The 20,795-nt window shown below is 33.8% G+C and overlaps 1 protein-coding gene across 4 annotated transcripts in view; it reads left to right on the top strand.

Annotated features, from left to right (window-relative positions):
* Positions 1-20,795, top strand: part of LOC111047403 (rab11 family-interacting protein 4-like) — a 297,989-nt gene that overhangs the window by 209,518 nt on the left and 67,676 nt on the right. For all 4 annotated transcript variants that reach the window (XM_039429081.1, XM_039429079.1, XM_039429082.1 and 1 more), the window contains one exon: positions 6,214-6,334. In XM_039429081.1, the coding sequence (XP_039285015.1) occupies positions 6,214-6,334 (121 nt within the window). The remainder of the gene's footprint in view (positions 1-6,213; positions 6,335-20,795) is intronic.

Genomic DNA, 20,795 nt, shown 5'->3' with positions numbered 1-20,795 from the left:
ATTTTTGGTATAAATTTGATCAAAATCGTTGGAGCCGTTTTCGAGAAAACCGTGAAAAACATGGGTTTTTAGTCATCATCCGCCATTTTTCTCAAGAATATTACGGAGCTCCTGAAATTTTCTCAGTAATGAGACTCATGCCAGTTGATAGGGCTTATAAATGGGCTAATTTATTCATGGTATAAATTTGAAGAAACTCGTTAGAGCCGTTTTCGAGAAAACCGTGAAAAACATGGTTTTTTTAGTCATTATCCTCCATTTTTCTCAACAATATTACGGAGCTCCTGAAATTTTCCCAGAAATGAGACTCATGCCAGTTGATAGGGTTTATAAATAGCTATCCATGGTATAAATTTGAAGTGAATCGTTAGAGCCGTTTTCGAGAAAAGCGTGAAAAACATGGTTTTTTAGTAATTATCCGCCATTTTTTCCGCCATCTTGAATTGAATTTTATTGAATTTCTTATTGTCGGATCCTCATGGTATAAGGACCTTAAGTTTAAAATTTCAAGTCAATCGGTTAATTAGGAATGGAGTTATCGTGTTCACAGACACACACATACACACACACACACACACACACACACACACACACACACAGACCAACACCCAAAAATCATGTTTTTGGACTCAGGGGGCCTTGAAACGTATAGAAGACTTGAAATTAGGGTACCTTAATTTTTTTTGGAAAGCAATACTTTCCTTACCTATGGTAATAGGGCAAGGAAAGTAAAAAGATTATCCATACTCGCTCGGCCGGGTTGAATGCGGTTAAAGTCTAATTATAACTCCTGGGAATTCACTGTCCACTATCACTGTTGTATGCGAATCAAGCTTTAGACGGGATTTGGGTGATATCAGTTTACTCAAATTGCAAATGAGAATTCCAAATTCCGAACCAGATACTGTGATTGATTCGTCATCTAGATACTGTAATTAATGCCTCTTTCTCCCGGTGTTTCTACCTTTTTTCCTTTCTCAATCATCCTACGAATATATGTTTCTGTCAATGATAAATTAGATGAATAATCAGATAAATTTGCGTTGAGTGGGGCCACCTGTAAGTCCAGTTACACACACATCGTTTTTCGAACGTTCAATTTTTTGCCGTTCTTATGAAATTTACCAGTTTAGATGGCACTTGACAAACACATTTGCACATACGATTGATTGATTCATACGATAAGTACATCATCAAAATGATAGGGAGAGAATAAATAAGGTAGCCTTGTGCTATTCCTCTCTCAAATTTAGATAAAGTTGCATATAGTTCGAATATTCAATGATCTGTAATATGAACTATGTAAATCAATTTGTTATGTAAGTGATGTCTTTGAATAAAACTTAATTTGATTTGATTTGATATTACTATTAATTTGATATTTGATTTGTTGCTTGATTGGATGAGAAACAACTTGACTTACTCTAGAACTTTTAAAAAAGAAGAAATCTAGAGATTATATTTTGGCAAGATGACGAACTATCAAACTTTAAGAACCTCTAGGAAAGATTAAATCTGGAGTTTAGTTGACAGTCAAACTTGTCAACAAAACATCATCTCTTTAGTTATGTTCAACCTGATAGAATTTATAAGGATGACAAAAACTTGTACGTCCTAAAATTGATGTGTGTGCTACTTTAGAAATTCCCAATCATTCATAGTTGAGAATTACATTGCATGAATCAATGTATAAATAAATAATGCAAATAACAATGATCAGATTGGTACAAAGTAAATGTATGAAATAAATAATTTTATAACAGCACATAATAAAACACATCACATGATTCTTGTGTTAGATTTCTCTTGGGACAATTATTAAATATCATACTTATGCCATAGCTCGTGCCATATTGAGGCCAAAAACTCAGCCTCAGGGAGTAGACGCTAAAATATGCAGGGCGAGTTAATAAATAATCACAATTAAGCTGAGTCGAGAGATAGCTGCTGTCATGCTTGTTGGTGTTCTAACAGTATTTGGTTGTTTTTGAGGGTGCCCACCAACTGTGTGGGGGCGGGGCGGAGGGGGAGTGTTGTACTTGGAGAAGTGTGGGTTAATATCGATTGAAGTGAGACGCAGTATAATATGCTCAGTATATACTGAGCAGGCGCAGGGTATGCAACGTGCGTTGCTTCCCGGTCAGTCGGGTTGCCTATCTTCAAGGCGCTAGGCGACAGTCTAGACGCAGTACGAGGTTACAGCCTAGACGCAGTACGTTATCGTTTCATCTGTAATCGCTGTCATATTTTTCGTGAGTAGTTTCTCTCTAGCTTCTTCATATAATATAATCATGAACTATGATTTTTTGATCGATTTTCTCATTGAATGTTCCCATTAAAACTTGGTTCTACTGATGTAAACTTCTGTCAAACTTTCTATTTCATGTGAACGACTAGTTTAAAAGAATTCTACTCTTTGAATGTCTTGAATCGTCAAAACCATGCGATCAACATTTTTCTTTTATGCTTTTTATTGTTTACATAAAAAGTTTCATATTATAGTAGGTTTCATATAATAATACAAGTATGACTCCTTTCTGTACCATATGGTTAACGGAATGTACAGTGAAATTCAATACAAAAGTCACAACAAAACTGTTCCATTCTGATTCGTTTCATCCACCTTATACAGGGTGATTCATAATTATGGTAAAATAATTTGATACGTGATAGTAGAGGTGAAAATAAAAAAAGTTCTTATAAACATATATCCATAAACGGTTCATTACAGGGTGAAAGATTTCGCCCGGAATTCAGTTCCTCTGGTGAAATACACCGATGCTGAATTGTTTGGGGACTTGTTTTTGAAAAACGTATGTTTGATTCATATGGAAAAATATCTGAAAAATTGAATAAAACTAGTCTGGAAGCTGTAGTGTGAGTAGTTTTTGAGAAAAAAGTTGAAATATGCAAAAAATCTAAGTAGAAAAACACAGACTTCTACGTTTGATGCCCAATAACTTTCTTTAATGACCAGTAAACAATTAATTTTTCACAATAAAAATTGCATCAAATTATTTTACCATAATTATGAATCACTCTGTATAACATCTCTAGGTTCACAATGGTAGTTTGAGAAATTGAATACAGTTGTTATTGTTACACCATTCGTTTAATCTGTAGCATTTGTTGTTGGAAAGTTGAATGAATGGCATATAAGATTACCATAATTATTATGATCTGAACAAATGCAATTTCCAATTTGTTTCCATCTATATACGATTTTTTCGTCAATGGGGTTGTTTTCTCTGTTTTTTCAAATTTCAAGTCTAATTTCACTGAGAATGACTTGATATTTTCGAGAATCTGAGAACTTCTATATTTATAGTACTGTTGTTCCATACGTTGAAAGATTGCCGCAAGGAAAACGATTATTCGAAATGAACTCTTATAAATTTTAGATACTCAACAAGATATTTTTGTTGAGAATCATCCATATTTTTATTGATTGTAGTTCCTTGAAAATCCATCTTATGTATTATATTCTAGTTCGCTATACTTTTATTGATTGTACTTGATATTGTCTTATCTTAGTCTATGAATTTTCCAAATCCTACTATTTGAAACTTACTACAAACTATTAAAGATTCCAGTTTCGTTGAGTTATATATAATTACATACTTACCCCATTCTAGTAAACTAGTAAACGCTTGTACTTGGTTCTTGTATTGTCCTAGTTTATGAATTTTCTAAACCCAACTCACTGACACTGCAAACTATGACAACTGCATTGGAATAATTAGGTGTGAAGTATCCTGCTTTAAACAAGAGCTGTTTGTCAGAGTTTAGTCTAGTGAGAATAACTGAGAAGCCGCAAGCCACCTAATTAACATTACTAATAAGAACATCACTGAAAGCGCTCAGCTCTTGAACAAACTTTTGCATATTCATGGCTGGTTGGAATGCTATACTCCATCCTATATATGAGCGAATCTAAACATACTAGATTAAATGTTTGAATAGTGTTATAAAGTTTAGTGATTATATGGGGTAGATTACTTTTGAGGTTAGTAAACATGCAAAATACGAGGTGTAAGTTGATAATCTTTACGTTTTGTTGTATGTTTTGCCTGTTCTTAGACTACGAAGAATCACAAATCTAAATATATGAATAGTTATAAAGTTTGAAGATTCTATGGGGTAGGTTACTTGAGGTTTGTAAACATGCAAAATACGAGATTTAAGGTTCATAGTCCCTACGTTTTTACTTTCCTTGCCCTATTACCATAGGTAAGGAAAGTATTGCTTTCCGAAAAAAATTAAGGTACCCCAATTTATAAATTTCTATACGTTTCAAGGTCCCCTGACTACAAAAAAGTGGTTTTTGGGTATTGGTCTGTATGTGTGTGTGGTTGTGTGTGTGGTGTGTGGTGTGTGTGTGTGTGTGTTGTGTGTGTGTGTGTGTGTGGTATGAGTGTAAGTGCGTCTGTGTACACGATATCTCATCTCCCAATTAACGGAATAACTTCAAATTTGGAACTTAAGGTCCTTACACTATAAGGATCCGACACGAACAATTTCGATCAAATGCAATTCAAGATGGCGGCTAAAATGGCGAAAATGTTGTCAAAAACAGGGGTTTTCGCGATTTTCTCGAATCGGCTCCAACGATTTTGATCAAATTTATACCTAAAATAGTCATTGATAAGCTCTATCAACTACCACAAGTCCCATATCTGTAAAAATTTCAGGAGCTGCGCCCCATCTATGCAAAGTTTGATTTTAGATTCCCAATTATCAGGCTTCAGATACAGTTTAAACGAAAAATTTCAAGTGGAAAAGATTGAGCATGAAAATCTCTACAATTAATGTTCAGTACCATTTTCACCTAAAATTGAAAATAAGCTCGAAGTTCGAGAAAATACGATTATTAAATTGCAAACTGTTGATTCTATTAAATTATTCACTATGAAGAGATAGCAGACTTCGTGTGTCTGCAGCGTTATTGTCCTGTCACCAGCTGGCTTAGATCTTTAAATAGTAGACTTGATTTGCGCGGGAACACTAGCGTCAGTTGATCAATTTTCATAACGGCAAGGAAAGTTGTGTGAGTGCGCCACACCAGATTTTTGTTGTGTAGCCTTCAGGGTATGTCTTGTCTGTTCTTAAACTACGAAGAATCGCAAATCTAAGCAATCTAGTATGTTTGAAGATGTTTGAATAGAGTTATAAAGTTTGGTGATTCTATGGGGTAGATTACTTAAGGTTTGTAAACATGAAAAATACGAGGTTTATGAGGATAATCTTTTGTTTTTGTTGTATGTCTTGCGTGTTCTCAAGCTTTGAAGAATCGCAAGAACTGAACGAGCACTTTGAATTGATCTGGTCCACGAGAGAAGTTTATTGATACTAATTTACATTTTAATGAGTTGGTTTCCAATTTAAATTGAATCTCTCATCCGAAGAAGTCATCAAATCTTGTAGTTCCAAGTTTTGAGTTGTAATTTTCATTTCAATATTAACAGAGTCATTATTAAATTAGACGTTACACTGGAGACAATATTAGCCTACATTACAAGCAATTCTTATGAATGAGTAGCCTAAGCTTTGTATAATATGAACCTCAAATCTCTTGTAAAAATGTTTCAATTTGAAAGGTTCACTTATTTTCCCCTTTTCTACTATGAGTATTGTTCAAGATTTTATCTATTAGGTTGGTTTTAATCCATCTAGTTTCAAAATGAGAGTATTGGATGGTATATGTCGTTTGGCTACCTGACTGAAAATTGAATAATTCGAGTTTGAGACCCTGCACTACTATCCTAGAATAGTGCGTTTATTCGTTGTTTTGAACTCCACCAATATAATAACTTCTTGAATGTAAAAACTGTCTTTACATCATGAGTGTGACGAGAAATAAATTCGTATAGCTTTATGTTTGTTGATTGCCACTGACGGGAAGGTCCCTTCCCGATATTTGTGCTTCTTGAAATATTTCATTAATGATAAAATCACTTCACTTGTAAGGGCTACTTTATTAAAATTAATACAAAGAGCGTTACGGAAGAGGAAGAAGATCTCATACCTAGCTCTCCAGTTTCCTTCATCTTATATTGGTCCCCATATCCTTCTGAACATCTTCCTTTTAAATGTCCTCAACGCTTTCTCATCCTTGTTCAAAATTGTCCAAGTTTCATCTGTAACCTGTATTCACCATTAATTTCAACCTGTAATAACATTGAAAATAATGGAATGTATTGGTTTGGTTCACAGCCAGCTGTACAGGAGTTCGAGCTTCAACTCGTCAGGCCGCAGTTCGACGTGCGACACGGCTGATGACGCGGTCTACTCCGATGTTTCACTTGAGGACGACGTGCTCGATCTCAATCACAAGGTACTGTCTCACTCTTTCTCACTATTAGCCTCAATTCACACTTACGCGACTCAAGTCAAGAAGAGACTGCGACTCTAGTCTCTTCTCGACGCAGAATGTGTTTCCAAATGTTGACACTCAGACCAGTCGACTCTAGTCTCCGCGACCTCACGACTGTGAGACTGAGTCGAGCGTCGACTCGACATGTTGGTCGAGCCTCGACTTGAGTTGCACAGTACCGTGCATTTTTAATGAAAGTGAGGTTATGTTTTTTATAAAAGTGATGTTATATTATTTTAGATAAGACAATAATAAGAATTAGATAAGACAATATATATTCATAATAATCATAAAATTTGTTACATGCGCAGAAGTGACGAAATAGATTTCATATTTTAAATACTTATTGAGCTGACAAAAAAACATTTCCAGTGAAATTCAGCTGCAGTAGTACATTTGGTTCAATATCTACTGACCCAATTGTTGAAAGCTTACGAACTTCTGTGGCTTCAAGGAGATGACACAATGCTTCTAAATAAGTTATTTCTTGGCAAATTCACGTGTTTTTGAGCATACACCATGTGTGAATCGATGTATTTATAACTTGGTTTTGAGACAGATTGAGTGATTCAACTTGAATGATTCATTATTACAAACCATGGACTACAAACTATATAGAGTAGGAAAAATCCGAATAATTTATTATATCTAATCCAGTGAAATGATAGCTATTCATTTATTGAATGAAAAAAACTAAGAAATTGTCAAAAAACTACTGATTTATTGATAATTAGAAAGACCGGTTTCGGTTATTACATCATTGTCAATCTCTGATAAACTACAGTTTACTACATAAACTACAGTTTACTACATGAACTACAGTTTACTACATGAACTACAGTTTACTACATAAACTACAGTTTACTACATAAACTACAGTTTACTACATAAACTACAGTTTACTACATAAACTACAGTTTACTACATAAACTACAGTTTATCAGAGATTGACAATGGTGTAATAACCGAAACCGGTCTTTCTAATTATCAATAAATCAGTGGTTTTTTGACAATTTCTTAGTCTTTTTCATTCAATATGGATAATTACCACAATATCAACTTCTCAACTACACAAAAAGTATTTATTTATTCATGTATATGATAGATATAATTACCACCATTTTTCATGATGGTAGAAAAATGGATTTCATGTCACTCTTGAGGTTGGGTTTCTATATTCAGTAGTAAACAGTTCAAAGCATAGACTGGCAAAACTCTGTCAAGTTGATATGAACCTTGAATTGGAGTTCTTTTGAACTCGTAATTTGATTGAACTGTTGAAGATCAATTCCCGATATGTTGGAAAACTTTAACAATGACACAAATGAAAAGCTGAAGAATGACCTCGTGCTCATGTGATAACCACTGTTCGGAATAATTAATTTATATCAGCAGTCATTCAGCAATTGATCAATCCAATAACCGAAGTTATTCTATTCATGCCATTACAATGTGATCCAATATATCAGTTATGTTACACGCTAATTGTTTGAACTCTTTATTCTGCCAGAAATAGTATAATCATTAGAAACAATTGGCAATACATCAGAATAGAGCTCATTCTCGTAGATAGGTTTAAATTTTGTTTTCCAACATTCTTTTTGATAACTTTTGATCTCTTTGTCAGTGAGTTTTAAGAGAAAAAGTTGAGATAAATGATTGATTCTGACCAGGCTTCTGAATTGTGAAGTGACTCATAAAAGCTATTAGATATTTCTATAAATTTTCATGTCCCATTATGGCACAACATAAAATCAGGGCTGATAAGGGTGAATTTCATGAAATAACTTGATATCCAAGGAACCTTGTGACTTGAATATCATCTCTCGAAAGTAGAATTGTATTGAGTTTTTAGGAGATAACTTTTTCCAATATAGCTTATGCTATCTATAAGTTTTTTGAACTAGCGTAAGTAAGTTCCCACTTTTGACTTACCGAAGGCAAAAGTCGTTGTCCGTCTGTGCGTATGTTCTACTAGTAGTTCTGTGAACAGTAGACCTCGCGCTCAGTAAGGTACATTGACCTGTTGTTATGTTTTCTCAAAAATTAATAAATAATTTATGAATTTAAAATGTATAGAAAAAATCCGAAATAAACATAGAACTTTCTGTCCTATCGTAACGTGACGTGTCGAACCGGAATATGAGTGTGAGCGCTGTTATCAGGTCTGGCTGCAACAGCTGTCTACAACGTTGATGGAAAGATACATTTTCAAGATGTTCGATGTTTTCGAGCGGGTAGTATTATAGCCCACTAGACAGCTGATGTATGATGAATAATTCTATAGTCTGATTTTTACTCTAATATTGGCGTATGAAGGACGCTCATTTTTCCTTCTATATTATCCTTGAAATGCAAAATTTCCAAAAACCTTGTATATACGTCGACGCGCAATTTAAAAAGGAACATACCTGTCAAATTTCACGAGAATCTATTACCGCGTTACGCCGTAAATGCGCAACATATAAACATTTAAACATTAAGAGAAATGCGAAACCGTCGACTTGAATCTCAGACTTCTCTTGGTCAACAATTATAACTTTAGCTAGAATTGATCAATCAGCTTCAAATTTTGAACATGCATTCTTCGAACCTTTTCACAAGTCAAGTTCGTTGGACAACAAAATTGACTCACTCCGTCCTTTTTCAGGATATAAGAATAACATTGAACGTGCATAATAAAAAGATTCTTATGATTCAGTCAGCTGAAGAATTCATTGTATGAAATTACTACAGTTTTTCCATTCATCCATAACATCAGCTGAGGCTATTTGGAAGCTATCACACGCGCTGACACATGATTCCAGCTGGTTAATAGAAGATGTTGAAGCGACAGAATAATATTTGAAGTGTAATATTTCAATTCAAATAGGATCCGCAATGAAAACTACTGTCAAATGATCCTTGTAAGAGAAATATTTAGCTGTTTTCATGATTTTCATAAACTCTGTATAATTAAAAGTTGCAAGTTTCAAAGATTACAACATTTCTTGAGCGAGTTCTTCAACCCAAGGGGTCACTAGTTAAATAAGTTAGACACAAACATATTCTGTAATACAGCTATATTGGGAATGTATTATTGGAAACCTTACAGTTTTGTTGAGAGTGATGTTGTGGTAGTTTTCCATAATGAAAACACAAATTGAAATTGTCAACCACTTTTTATTATTATAAATTATCATAATATACACAGAACCTGGTTTCACTTTTTGTGTAGTTGAGAAGTTGATATTGTGGTAATTATTCATATTGAATGAAAAAGACTAAGAAATTGTCAAAAAACCACTGATTTATTTATAATTAGAAAGACCGGTTTCGGTTATTACACCATTGTCAATCTCATTGTCAAAAAAGTTTTAGTCTTTTAGTTTATCAGAGATTGACAATGGTGTAATAACCGAAACCGGTCTTTCTAATTATCAATAAATCAGTGGTTTTTTGACAATTTCTTAGGCTTTTTCATTCAATAGAACCTGGTTTCGTGGCTTTACCAGCCACAAAAAGCTGAAGATGAACTAACACCAGGTTCTGTGTATGTTAAAATAATTTATAATAATAAAAAGTGGTTGACAATTTCAATTTGTGTTTCCATTATTATTGGAAACATTAGAAGAAACTCTTGGCGAATTCTATTCTCAAATTGAAAAAAGAATGAAATAATATTAGTTTGTCGATTCAAAGCTACCAAACCCAGTGGAGCGTTGAATATTGTGAATCAGAAAGTGAAAATTGTTTATCATACGAGTGAATTCACCACTCTCGAAAGAAAAACATGTTAATCGATAGTTCTCGTGTGGAGCATGTTAACACTCGCTCCTTCCTTCTTTTTTCTCCCCTCCCTTTTCTCTCTTTCTACATGTTGCTTGGCAACAGACAGTTTACGACACCCCTGGCAGCACTAAAAACTAACCAAATTATCAACTTTGCAACTGGCAACACGTGGCAGCTCAATGTATTTCAACTAGATGATTCTCGAAATACATTGGGATTGTTTGTTTGAAACTAGATTTAGTATTTTCTAGTGTATGGTGGAGGAATATGAGGATTCGGGAATGAAATCTTCGAAAAAAGCTGGAGAGATTTATGCTTTGAAAACTCAGGCTTCACACTGCACTAAAACACCACTTTATAGAACTCTGCTATTAAGGTGATTGTACTTGAAACATTGTTCTACTTCACTTTAAATTATTCAATTTGACAATCACTTTATATTATTCAATTTGTCTACACAGTCAATGGAGAGTTGTCAATTTGAATTTATCCAGTTACATAGGACTAATAGAACTCTGCTATTATTAGAAAACTTTTAAATATCACTTATTAATTTAGCTTTAGCTAAAAAAAATGTTTGTGACAAGGTGATTGTACTTGAAATATTGTTCTACTTCACTTTAAATTATTCAATTTGTCTACACAGTCAATGGAGAGTTGTCAATTTGAATTTATCCAGTTACATAGGCTTGCATGAGAAAGGCTGAAATTTCGCACAATTTGGCAACACCCAGATATGTAATCCAAGTCTTAACTTGTTTTATTCAGAGTATAATGCAGAGTTGTCAATTTGAATTTATCCAGCTACATAGGCTTGAATGAGAAGGTTGAAATTTCGCACAATTTGGCAACATCCGGATATTTAATCCAAGTCTCAACTTGTTTTATTCAGAGTACAATGCAAAGTGTTGTCAATTTTAATTCATCCAGTTACATAGGCTTGAATGAGAAGGTTGAAATTTCGCACAATTCGGCAACACCCAGATATTTAATCCAAGTCTCAACTTGTTTTATTCAGAGTACAATGCAGTGTGTTGTCAATTTTAATTTATCCAGTTACATAGGCTTGAATGAGAAGGTTGAAATTTCGCCCAATTTGGCAACATCCGGATATTTAATTCAAGTCCCAACTTGTTTGATTCAGAGTATAGAGATTCTCAAAGTGTAAGACTCGTGGTAATCCATGAATCTATAGCAGGTCTCCAGAGGGTGATGAAGTATATCAGAATAATAACATATTGTCGTATAAGTGAAATAGATTAATTATTTATACTTCTGTTTCTCAATAACAATTATTGAAAAATTATTGATTGATACACCGTTTTTGTTTGTAAAATATTGTTTATTTTGTCTAATATGTTTTAATTTTACATTATTTTGTAAACTTTTTATTTTTGTTGAGTATAAAATTTTATTTCATTTTATTCAATAAGATGATTTATGAGCTATGTATATCATATGCTACAATAAATGCTACAGTAAAATTATGAATAATCATTGGAATATCACAATATTACATTTGTACGATATTGAAATATCATATTCCATTCCATTATGATTATAGTCATGGGTTGTCATTCCCAATGTGACTTGTGAAAAGAAATCTACCAATTGATTACGAGTACTCTTTAATTCGATTATTATTGTAATTCTTTCTTGATGCAATGATTTTTAAGACTGCCAATCACTATCCTCATCATCTCTTCACGATTATTTATAATAATCATAATGAATCAAATAATTACTCAATCATAATTAATTAAAAAGATTTTTTAATCATATTGAATTATTTAATTCTAATAATTTAATAATTCTTTATTTAATAATTCTAAATGATTTAGAATTATATAATGATCCGATTGAGTCATCCACATGGAGCCTCATTTACAAAATGGAGGTTACGAAGTGACGTAATGGCTTCAGCCAATGAGAGCTCTTTGAGGGCGTGGCGTTCCGAGCGCCTGAAACTTAGAATTGAGTTCTTGCTCGTGATTGGTAGATGGTTTGAGCCGAAGTAGATCTCTCGGCTGACGATGAATTTGGCAGAGGGGGTTCAGTGAAGCAAATTCTTGATGAATGAAAGAAAGAAAATAAAGTGAAACTTCATTCTGCCTTTGAAAAATGTTACAGATTATGTGCAAATTTGTTGATCATTGGAATTGGATTGAATTCATGATCAGTTGAATCTGTTGAAGGAAAAAAGGATATTATATATTGAAAATGTTCATCAATTATTTATTGATTGGTAGATTTGTGAAGAGCAGTAAGTAAAGACAGCATCAACGTCTTATTCTTTTAAACGTGATGAGCTTGGTAGTACAATAGTTCGCCCGAAAACATAGCACGAAAGTTTAATTCAAGAAATCATTGTCATTTGAAGGGGAAGTTAATAAGTCACTCTACGATGGCACCTAATTCCTCGTTTTCATCACCAATTTCTTCCTTAGTTAGAAGTTAATCAAGTGCAATAATACGTACAACAAATTGATTGACTTTGATATCGTTGAGTTAGAAATGATTGTGTAAATCGTATAAATTTGATAGTTCTATTATTTTAGTTGCAGTAGGAACAGTATTCAAAGTTTTTATTTGACAGTATTCAAAGTAGACAATATCAAAGATAATTTATTTCTTGATTTTCAATAATAAGGTGTAAATTAATTCCCAGTTTTCACACTTTTCATGTCAGGTCTCATCCTGGAATATCAATTCACCTTAATTTGAAAGATGAAAATACTACTGCCAACTTTGTGTGATAAGAATTTGGATTTTCAACAAAATTAAAATTGGATACCTTAATTTCAACATTAATAAGTATCATCATGAAAAGAAGTAAAGTGATAATCTATACTATAATTAAGGAAAGAACTGTCTTATACACGTACGGGATAGGAAAATTGTTTGACGCATCATCACGTCTGATCTACTGGACTGATTAACTTGCAATTTTGCATATAGATTCTTGATTAACCGGGGATGGTTATAGGCCTATTTTCAATTCTTCAAGATTTCATTACGTCAAGTTTTAAAATAGATCCTTGCGGAGCACGGGTTACCTGCTAGTTTTGAAATAGAAAAGATGTGATATGAGAAGCCGTAACCCAGCAACGTAATAGACCCAGTTGAATGTAATGCAATGTATTGCATTATTGATGGCTATGGGCGTAGCTAATGCTACCAAGTCAACGAACCTTATCACAAAGGTCTTCAACATGCTACTCGATATCTCGACATTGTCGAACATGTTTCGATCTTTCTCTTACAATTATTCTTTCAATTTTCTCACCTCTTCTCTTCCCTTTCTATCCTTCTTTGTCTCCGATTTCTCTCTCCTTCTCCCTTATTTCGTTCCTCCTGTATTTTTCGCGCACTGTCTCACCATTCTCTCACCTCTTCTCTTTCCTTTCTATCCTTCTTCGTCACCGATTTCTCTCTCCTTCTCCCTTATTTCGTTCCTCCTGTATTTTTCGCGCACTGTCTCACCATTCTCTCACCTCTTCTCTTTCCTTTCTATCCATCTTCGTCATCGATTCTCTCTCTCCAAGTTAGTGGGAAGGATATTTTTAATATTCTTCCCGAAGAATGGACATTGATATGTCCAAAGCTCCGCCAATTTATGTAGATGTATAACAATATAATTATCTTTAGTTATTATATTACAAATTGCTTTTTCATATCATATACAGTTCAATAATTATTTCCTTAGTCTATATTATGTAAATTCATCTACAATTTTTCTGTATTGTATATAAGTGTATAAGCCAGAATATATTGTAATCTACATAAATAAAGTACTCAATCAATCAATCTCCTTCTTCCTTAAATTTCGTTCCTCCTGTATTTCTCGCGCACTGTCTCACCATTCTCTCATCTCTTCTCTTTCCTTCTTCGTTACCGGTTTCTCTCTTATTCCCCCTTTTATTTGCTTCTCCTGTCTTTTTCGCGCACTGCCTCACCCACAAGTGGGAAGGAGACAAAATACGTTTCCAATTACTGTATTTCTCTTTTTCTATCAGCCGGTAATAACTGGTGTTGCTTCCAAACTCCACACATGACGGTCTATTATCTTCCGTGACGTGATCAGTGATCCAGCTATTTAAGAGAAGATTTCACAGTGTTGTAACGAGATTTCTGTTGAAAATTGAGGCATTGGTTAACATATTTTTGAACTAAAGATTGGACTCAAATTTATGGAAGTAAGAACATAATTTAGAACATGGTATTCTTCACAGTTTTGGACTGAGTTTGTTGTTCAAACTCATCATATACTAATAACAAAATAATATTGAATGATGATAATGTAACTTTTTAATAAATTTGTGATATTTTTAGACAATGGCCTATATGAATAAAGTTGAGCATTTGCTCATACTTCTAAAATATGGAGCATTTGCTTCATTTTCTATGAATAAACGTGAGCAAAACCTTTTGCTCATGCTCATCAAAAAAAAAAGTTTGAGCATTTGCTCAAAAGTAAAAGCTTTTGCTCAAAATTGTATGAATAAACTAGAGCATTTGCTCAACTTTTGAAGCAAATGCTTCAAAAATGGTGAGTCTAGTCTAGAGCAGCTTATCACCTTTTGCTCATAGTAAAATGGCTGAACTAATTCGTATGAGGAAGAGGAAACTATTCCAGATACTATCACAACCAATAGTCAAGAACTATAAAACTCTTTTTAGATTCAACCATGATGTATATCACCATTATTCCTACAGAAGAATAAATACAAAAGCTACCTGTTATAAAGATAGCCATCACAAAATAGAAAATAGGCATTTAAGAATATGAGAGTGTAGACGATTATAAGAAGGCTATTTATCAATATCTTATAAGAATATGCTGAAGATTATTATACATATGACATTTTTTCACGCAATTATTTCAAAATTCTAAACTCAACTAACCTAAAACTGTATTCATAAAAAATAGAAAACAGAGCAGACGACGCAAACACAAGCGGTGACCCCTGTTTGCATATTTAGCGCTTCCGGGAGCTATAAATACAAATTAAGGCTACAAAAGCGAATCAGCTGATGAAAAATCTTTAAAATAAGTGAGCATTTGCTCCGGAGTTCAGGAGCATAAGGTAAGAGTATAAGCATAGAGAAACGATAGCATAGCTGATATCCCATGGTATAGGGCGTTTATGTCGCAAGTTTTACTGTTATCCCAAGCCGATAGTTCACGAGTTCTTTCCTATGCAGCTGTGTGACGCTGGTAGTCTCTCTAATTGTGCCGTTCATACACTATCACCCCAACAAAACAGTAAAAATTGACAATAATCGACATTAATCGGCTTGAGATAACAGTAAAAGTTGCGACATAAACTCCCTATACCATGGGATATCTACGTACGCTATTGTTTCTCTATGGTATAAGGTAAAGCTTATTCATATCAAAATGATCAAATGCTTTTGCTTCTACCTTTTGCTCATGAGCAAAACCTTATGCTCAATGCTTTTGCTCATGAGCATTTGTTCTGGTTTTATTCATATGGGTCATTATTCTAGTGTTTCATTATGGATAAATATCACTATATCTCATCAAAAACAGTAACTGAATTTTATCATATATATACTATGATTTGTGTCGTTACCAATAAATGATTACATTGTACAGATGGAAATTACTGAGATATTACAATTATTCAAATTCTAATGAATCAATTATTATTATTTAACGAAAATCCAAATTGAATGTTGTAATTCACCCCGAAGACTTCTGCTACTGCAAATATTGACAACAGGGTAAACAGCTAAATGGAAATTCGATGAGCGCTACTATTCAAAAATTATTTGTCAGCCCGGGAACAGCATTCAGCTGAAAACTGCTTGTCAGTGCCCCATTATTCATGAGTTTCAAAATCGCTTCCCGGTGTTTCGGGAACCCTCCTAAACCTGTAGATTAGATCCACTCATATACCTCATTACCCTCGCACAAGCCTGGAGCTCATGTGGGCTACATCCTCAGCAACAATCACATTGTTAAAAGTTATTTTTTATTGATGTAAAACGTGAGAACGTAGACTGAATGCATTCAAGTATTTTCAACCTCTCTCACTCACTCTCACACTCTCTCTTTCCCTTCTCATATCTCTTTTGCCGGGTTCTCATTTTTACTCTCCTTCCTTTTCTTTCCTGAAAAAGTGCACCCAATTTCGTAAGCGATGTTGTACACACTCAGCCAAATGAAAACTAAACAATGAGTCAGGTAGGCGGAACAATAACCTGCCAGCTAAATTTATGCTAAATTTATTTTTTGTCTAATTTCTTAAGTGACAGAAAGACAGACTACTCGCCGACGTTGCACGTAACAGATAAGGTTGAATTTTGTAATACAGTACCTGTATTCTTTAATAGAAGGCTAAATCTCTAGTGTTCATTTATTTATTATTTGATCTGTTTTAGTATGTCTTGCACACCTGAAACTGGGATCCACTCATGGATTCATTTTGTATCATCATATCGTACTGTAGTCATAGAATAAAACAATCTTAGTTATAACAACAATTCCCAAATATTATACACAAAAGTGAATGGTTCCATTTATATCATCAATTTAATTATTATCACTAAACAGAACCCAGTTTAATAAAACCTATTACTGTTGAAATGTGTGGACTATATCAGTAGGATTGTATTTACATGACATTAATGTATCCATTTGTTATACCTACACTCGTTTAGTTATTTTTACATCTTTGTTCCCCCTTATCTGTCTCCTGTTGGGCCCTACATAATATATAACTCCTTCTCCAGTAGGCCTATAACTTCAACTTCCCAGTGATTGGTAACCTACCTGAAACTAGGCTCCATTCATGGATTCATATCGTACTGTGGTTGAACGATCGTTAGCGGGTTCTCACTTTTGACTTAACTGAAGGCCAAAGTCGTTGTCCGTCTGTTTGTATGCTCTACAATAACTTAAGAAAGAATTGATCAATCAGCTTTAAATTTTGAACACGTATTCTTCGAAAATTTTTACAGGTCAAGTTCGTTGGACAACAAAATTGACTCACTTCTTCGTCCTTTCTTAGGATATAAAAATATCATTGAAAGTGCATAAAAAAATTTGTTGTGATTTATCTTTAGTCAGCTGAAGAATTCATTGCATGCAATTACAACAGTTTTCCCATTTATTCATAACATCAGCTGCGGCCATTTGGAAGCTATCGCACAGACAGACATTCATGACACATGATTTCAGCTGGTTAATAATATACAACATCATTTTTACAACTTTTACATCAACAAACTGATAAGGATTGAGATATCAATGTACGATTTTCGCCGCAGTCATTTTCTCTTGGAACTTTGTATCATGAATTTTGATTCATATGAGGGACAAAGATGTTGAAGTGACATAGTAATTTTTTATTTCAAATAGGAACCCCAATGAAACCTACTGTCAATATTATTCTTGTAGGAGAAATATTTTGCTGTTTCCATAATTATCACCAACTCTGTATACTTAAAACTTGCGGGTTTCAAAGATAACAATACTTCTTGAGCAAGTTCTTCAACCCAGGGGGTCACTAGTCATAGAATAAAACAATCTTAGTTATAAGTATAAGTTTTCCCTGCTGTAGTATGCACTGAATCTAAAGGGAACACTACTGTTTTTGCTACACGTCTGTTTAAGAGTCGGTTCTTCATGCGTCACAGATGGCTTTCCGAGTTGCGAAGGTTTGTCTTGTGGCAGTTGATCTGTTAGACAGTTTCCGGTCTATAGTACTGTGGGCCGTCGTACTGAGACAAATTATAAGTGACAAATTATTTAAATGGTGGCTTATTACATTTCACGTTCAAATAGAAATACGAGCGCAAATCACTCAACAAGCTGTTTGAAACTTTCAAAAACACGGTGAAACTTTTCACTTGTTGCGGGCCGCTTGTAGATTGTTGGAATAGATAAAAGTTGCAACACAAAAGAGTATAGCTAGAATGGTTTTGTTAGATGTGGCGGAATAGTTCTGATGCTTTGTTTCCCATGTGAATCATATTTAGCTCTTTTCGAACTGTGTAGAAAATTTGCTTCGATAGAAAATACTGCTGTGTTTCTGTGTTTGTCACTGAATTTATTATTTATTTATTTCATTGACAATCATAAATCATAATTATAATATATAATATGATTTGGAGAAGACAACAGGCATAGCCCAAAACTGTCTTCTCCCAAATTTTTACAAATAAAAGTTTCAAAAAAGAATGAGGTTAAGATTTCACTTTTCACTTCATAAAATCTGATTTCCACTTCAAAACTAATAACTAAACTAAAAATTTTAAATTTTGATGATTAAAAACTAATTGAAAACAAAAACATTTCACTCAAACATCTACAAATTGGAATTTTTTTTAGTAATTTTGCAAAATTTTGAGCCAGAAAAGAAACAAAGCTTCACTATTAGCACAGCTGAATTGGAAGAATTATTTTTGGCAAATCTGGAATATTCACAGAGTACATGGAGAAATTGAGGATTATTGTAATTCATGATAGAATAAGAATGTTTATTTCGCCAAAATTACATAGTTACAAAACATGAATGATACATACAAAATGCATAATATATATATGCAGAATATTTGAAATTTATTGTTCCCCTTTATTCTCACGTCTTATCAAATTAAGTTATTCGATAAATATTGATAATGCAATTCTTTAGAGTTTAGATGAAAGTGATTATCCTCTTTTTTCAAAATTCTCAATTATCAAGTATTAAGGCCCGCCGCAAAGTAGACCCACGTTAATCCACGAAAAGCAACCCACACCATGGGGTGTTTTGTAAACCATTGCTAGGCTTCTCTAGACATCTGTGTAATACATGCAATGAATAATCCACTTGTCAGCTGATTGATTATGAATAATTCTATAGCAATGGTTTACAAAACATCCCACGGCGTGGGTTGCTTTTCGTGGATTAACGTGGGTCTACTTTGCGGCGGGCTTGTCTTGAGGAAACACAAGAGAGGATCGGATTCGGAATGAAAATATAAAAAGAGAATGTGATGTCCAACCAGTGTTGAGTTTGATAAAAACATATAGAAATGAGTGGTCAGATCATATCCTTAGAATGCCTCAAGACCGTTTTCCATTTGAATGCCCTACTCCACAAGCCAATAGGCAGAAGAAGTATTGGTAGACCAAGGAAGAGATGGACGCCGGAACAGGCTTGAAAAGCCTAATCCTGACGACGATGATGACGATGATGATGATGATGATGATGATGATGAGATGATGATGATGATGATGATGATGATAATAAAAGTCTTGAGTTTCAGCCCTCCCAGGATCACATTGATAGTTCTATGGTTTGCACAAACTACAGTGTTAAATAAAAGATATTTCGTTAAATTCTCATATTGAATTTTGAACTACACCACTTCGAGTACCGGTTACACAAAAGCCGGTTAAATTTTAATTGTGATTAATACCCCGAGAACCAATCAGGGAAGCCGTCTTTTCAAAAAGACATTCTCTGATTGGTTCTCATGGAATTGATTGGTTCTTTTGTGCAACCGGGGCCAAGTGTACTACTTAAGTTTACTACACTGTTACACGTGTATAGTGAGGTCCACGTTATAATGGCAGTGGATGAAGATAGGAGAACAGCGTTGTCGATTCTCTGCCTCAATTAATTATATTTTTGCATTATCAAAAACAGATCTAGCATCGTTGCAGAGCTAGAAAAGGATTGTACTACCTGTTTGTCGAATGATAGACAAGAATAGCAACATCAAAGTTAATCAAATACTGTCATTATAACGTGGACCTAACTATAGCACTTTTTTGCAGTAATAATAATAATAATATTCAAGCAGCTATTCAGCTATAACATAGAATAGAGATACTGTAAAGATACTTGTATCAGTTGTCTCTGTCTGTATCAAATATTTGAAATAGTGAAAGATAAATTTTAGCTGGTCAAGTTGGTAGCAGTGGCCGGCTTGCGTGCACGCCCTGCTAAACAGCTGTTTTCGGTTTCATTTCTTCAGTCGGCCACAGTCGCTTGTCATGGCAAGGTAAAGAGCTTTTTGGTCTCGGTTCATTTTTCAGTTTTTTCCGTCAGTTTCAAGTGTTAAACAAAGTGCCTTTATCAATAATTACGAGTGCCTTGTGATATAATTAGTCAGTTAGTGTGTGCCAAATGGAATACAACGAGACTTCACATTGTTTTGTTTTATTGTGAGAAGTTTTTAAATATTGTTTATTTATTGTGGGGTGCGTTGTCAAGGTAAAGCATCAATAGTGGAGTTAATATTTTCAGTGTGCTAAACAATATTTTCCAGCTAGGTTTCCTCTTATTTGAAAAAATGGAATTATAGATAACAACTAAACAACTTGTTTAGTTGTTTTATTAATGAAGTTATTTTGTAAGTATTAGAAAATATGATTGAAAAGTATCAAGCTCATTATGAAACTATGACATTTATGGTATAAGTATTACGGGAACTACTTCCAAAAAATTAAATGAGGAAGATGAGTTTCTTTGAAAAAATCTACCTCAATGTAACAGAAAAATTTAAAGCTGGTTTTACACCCAAGATATTAACAAAATTTAATTGCTTAATCCTTATAGATTCTATTAGATTGAACGCAACTTGACAAACACATATGTTCATCATGTGTATGATAAGATATATTAAATCTAAT

The sequence above is a fragment of the Nilaparvata lugens genome, chromosome 5 (genome assembly GCF_014356525.2).
Source record: "Nilaparvata lugens isolate BPH chromosome 5, ASM1435652v1, whole genome shotgun sequence".
NCBI classification, from domain to species: Eukaryota; Metazoa; Arthropoda; class Insecta; order Hemiptera; family Delphacidae; genus Nilaparvata; species Nilaparvata lugens.
Note: the sequence above shows the minus strand (reverse complement) of the source record. Positions and strands in the feature narration are given on the sequence as shown.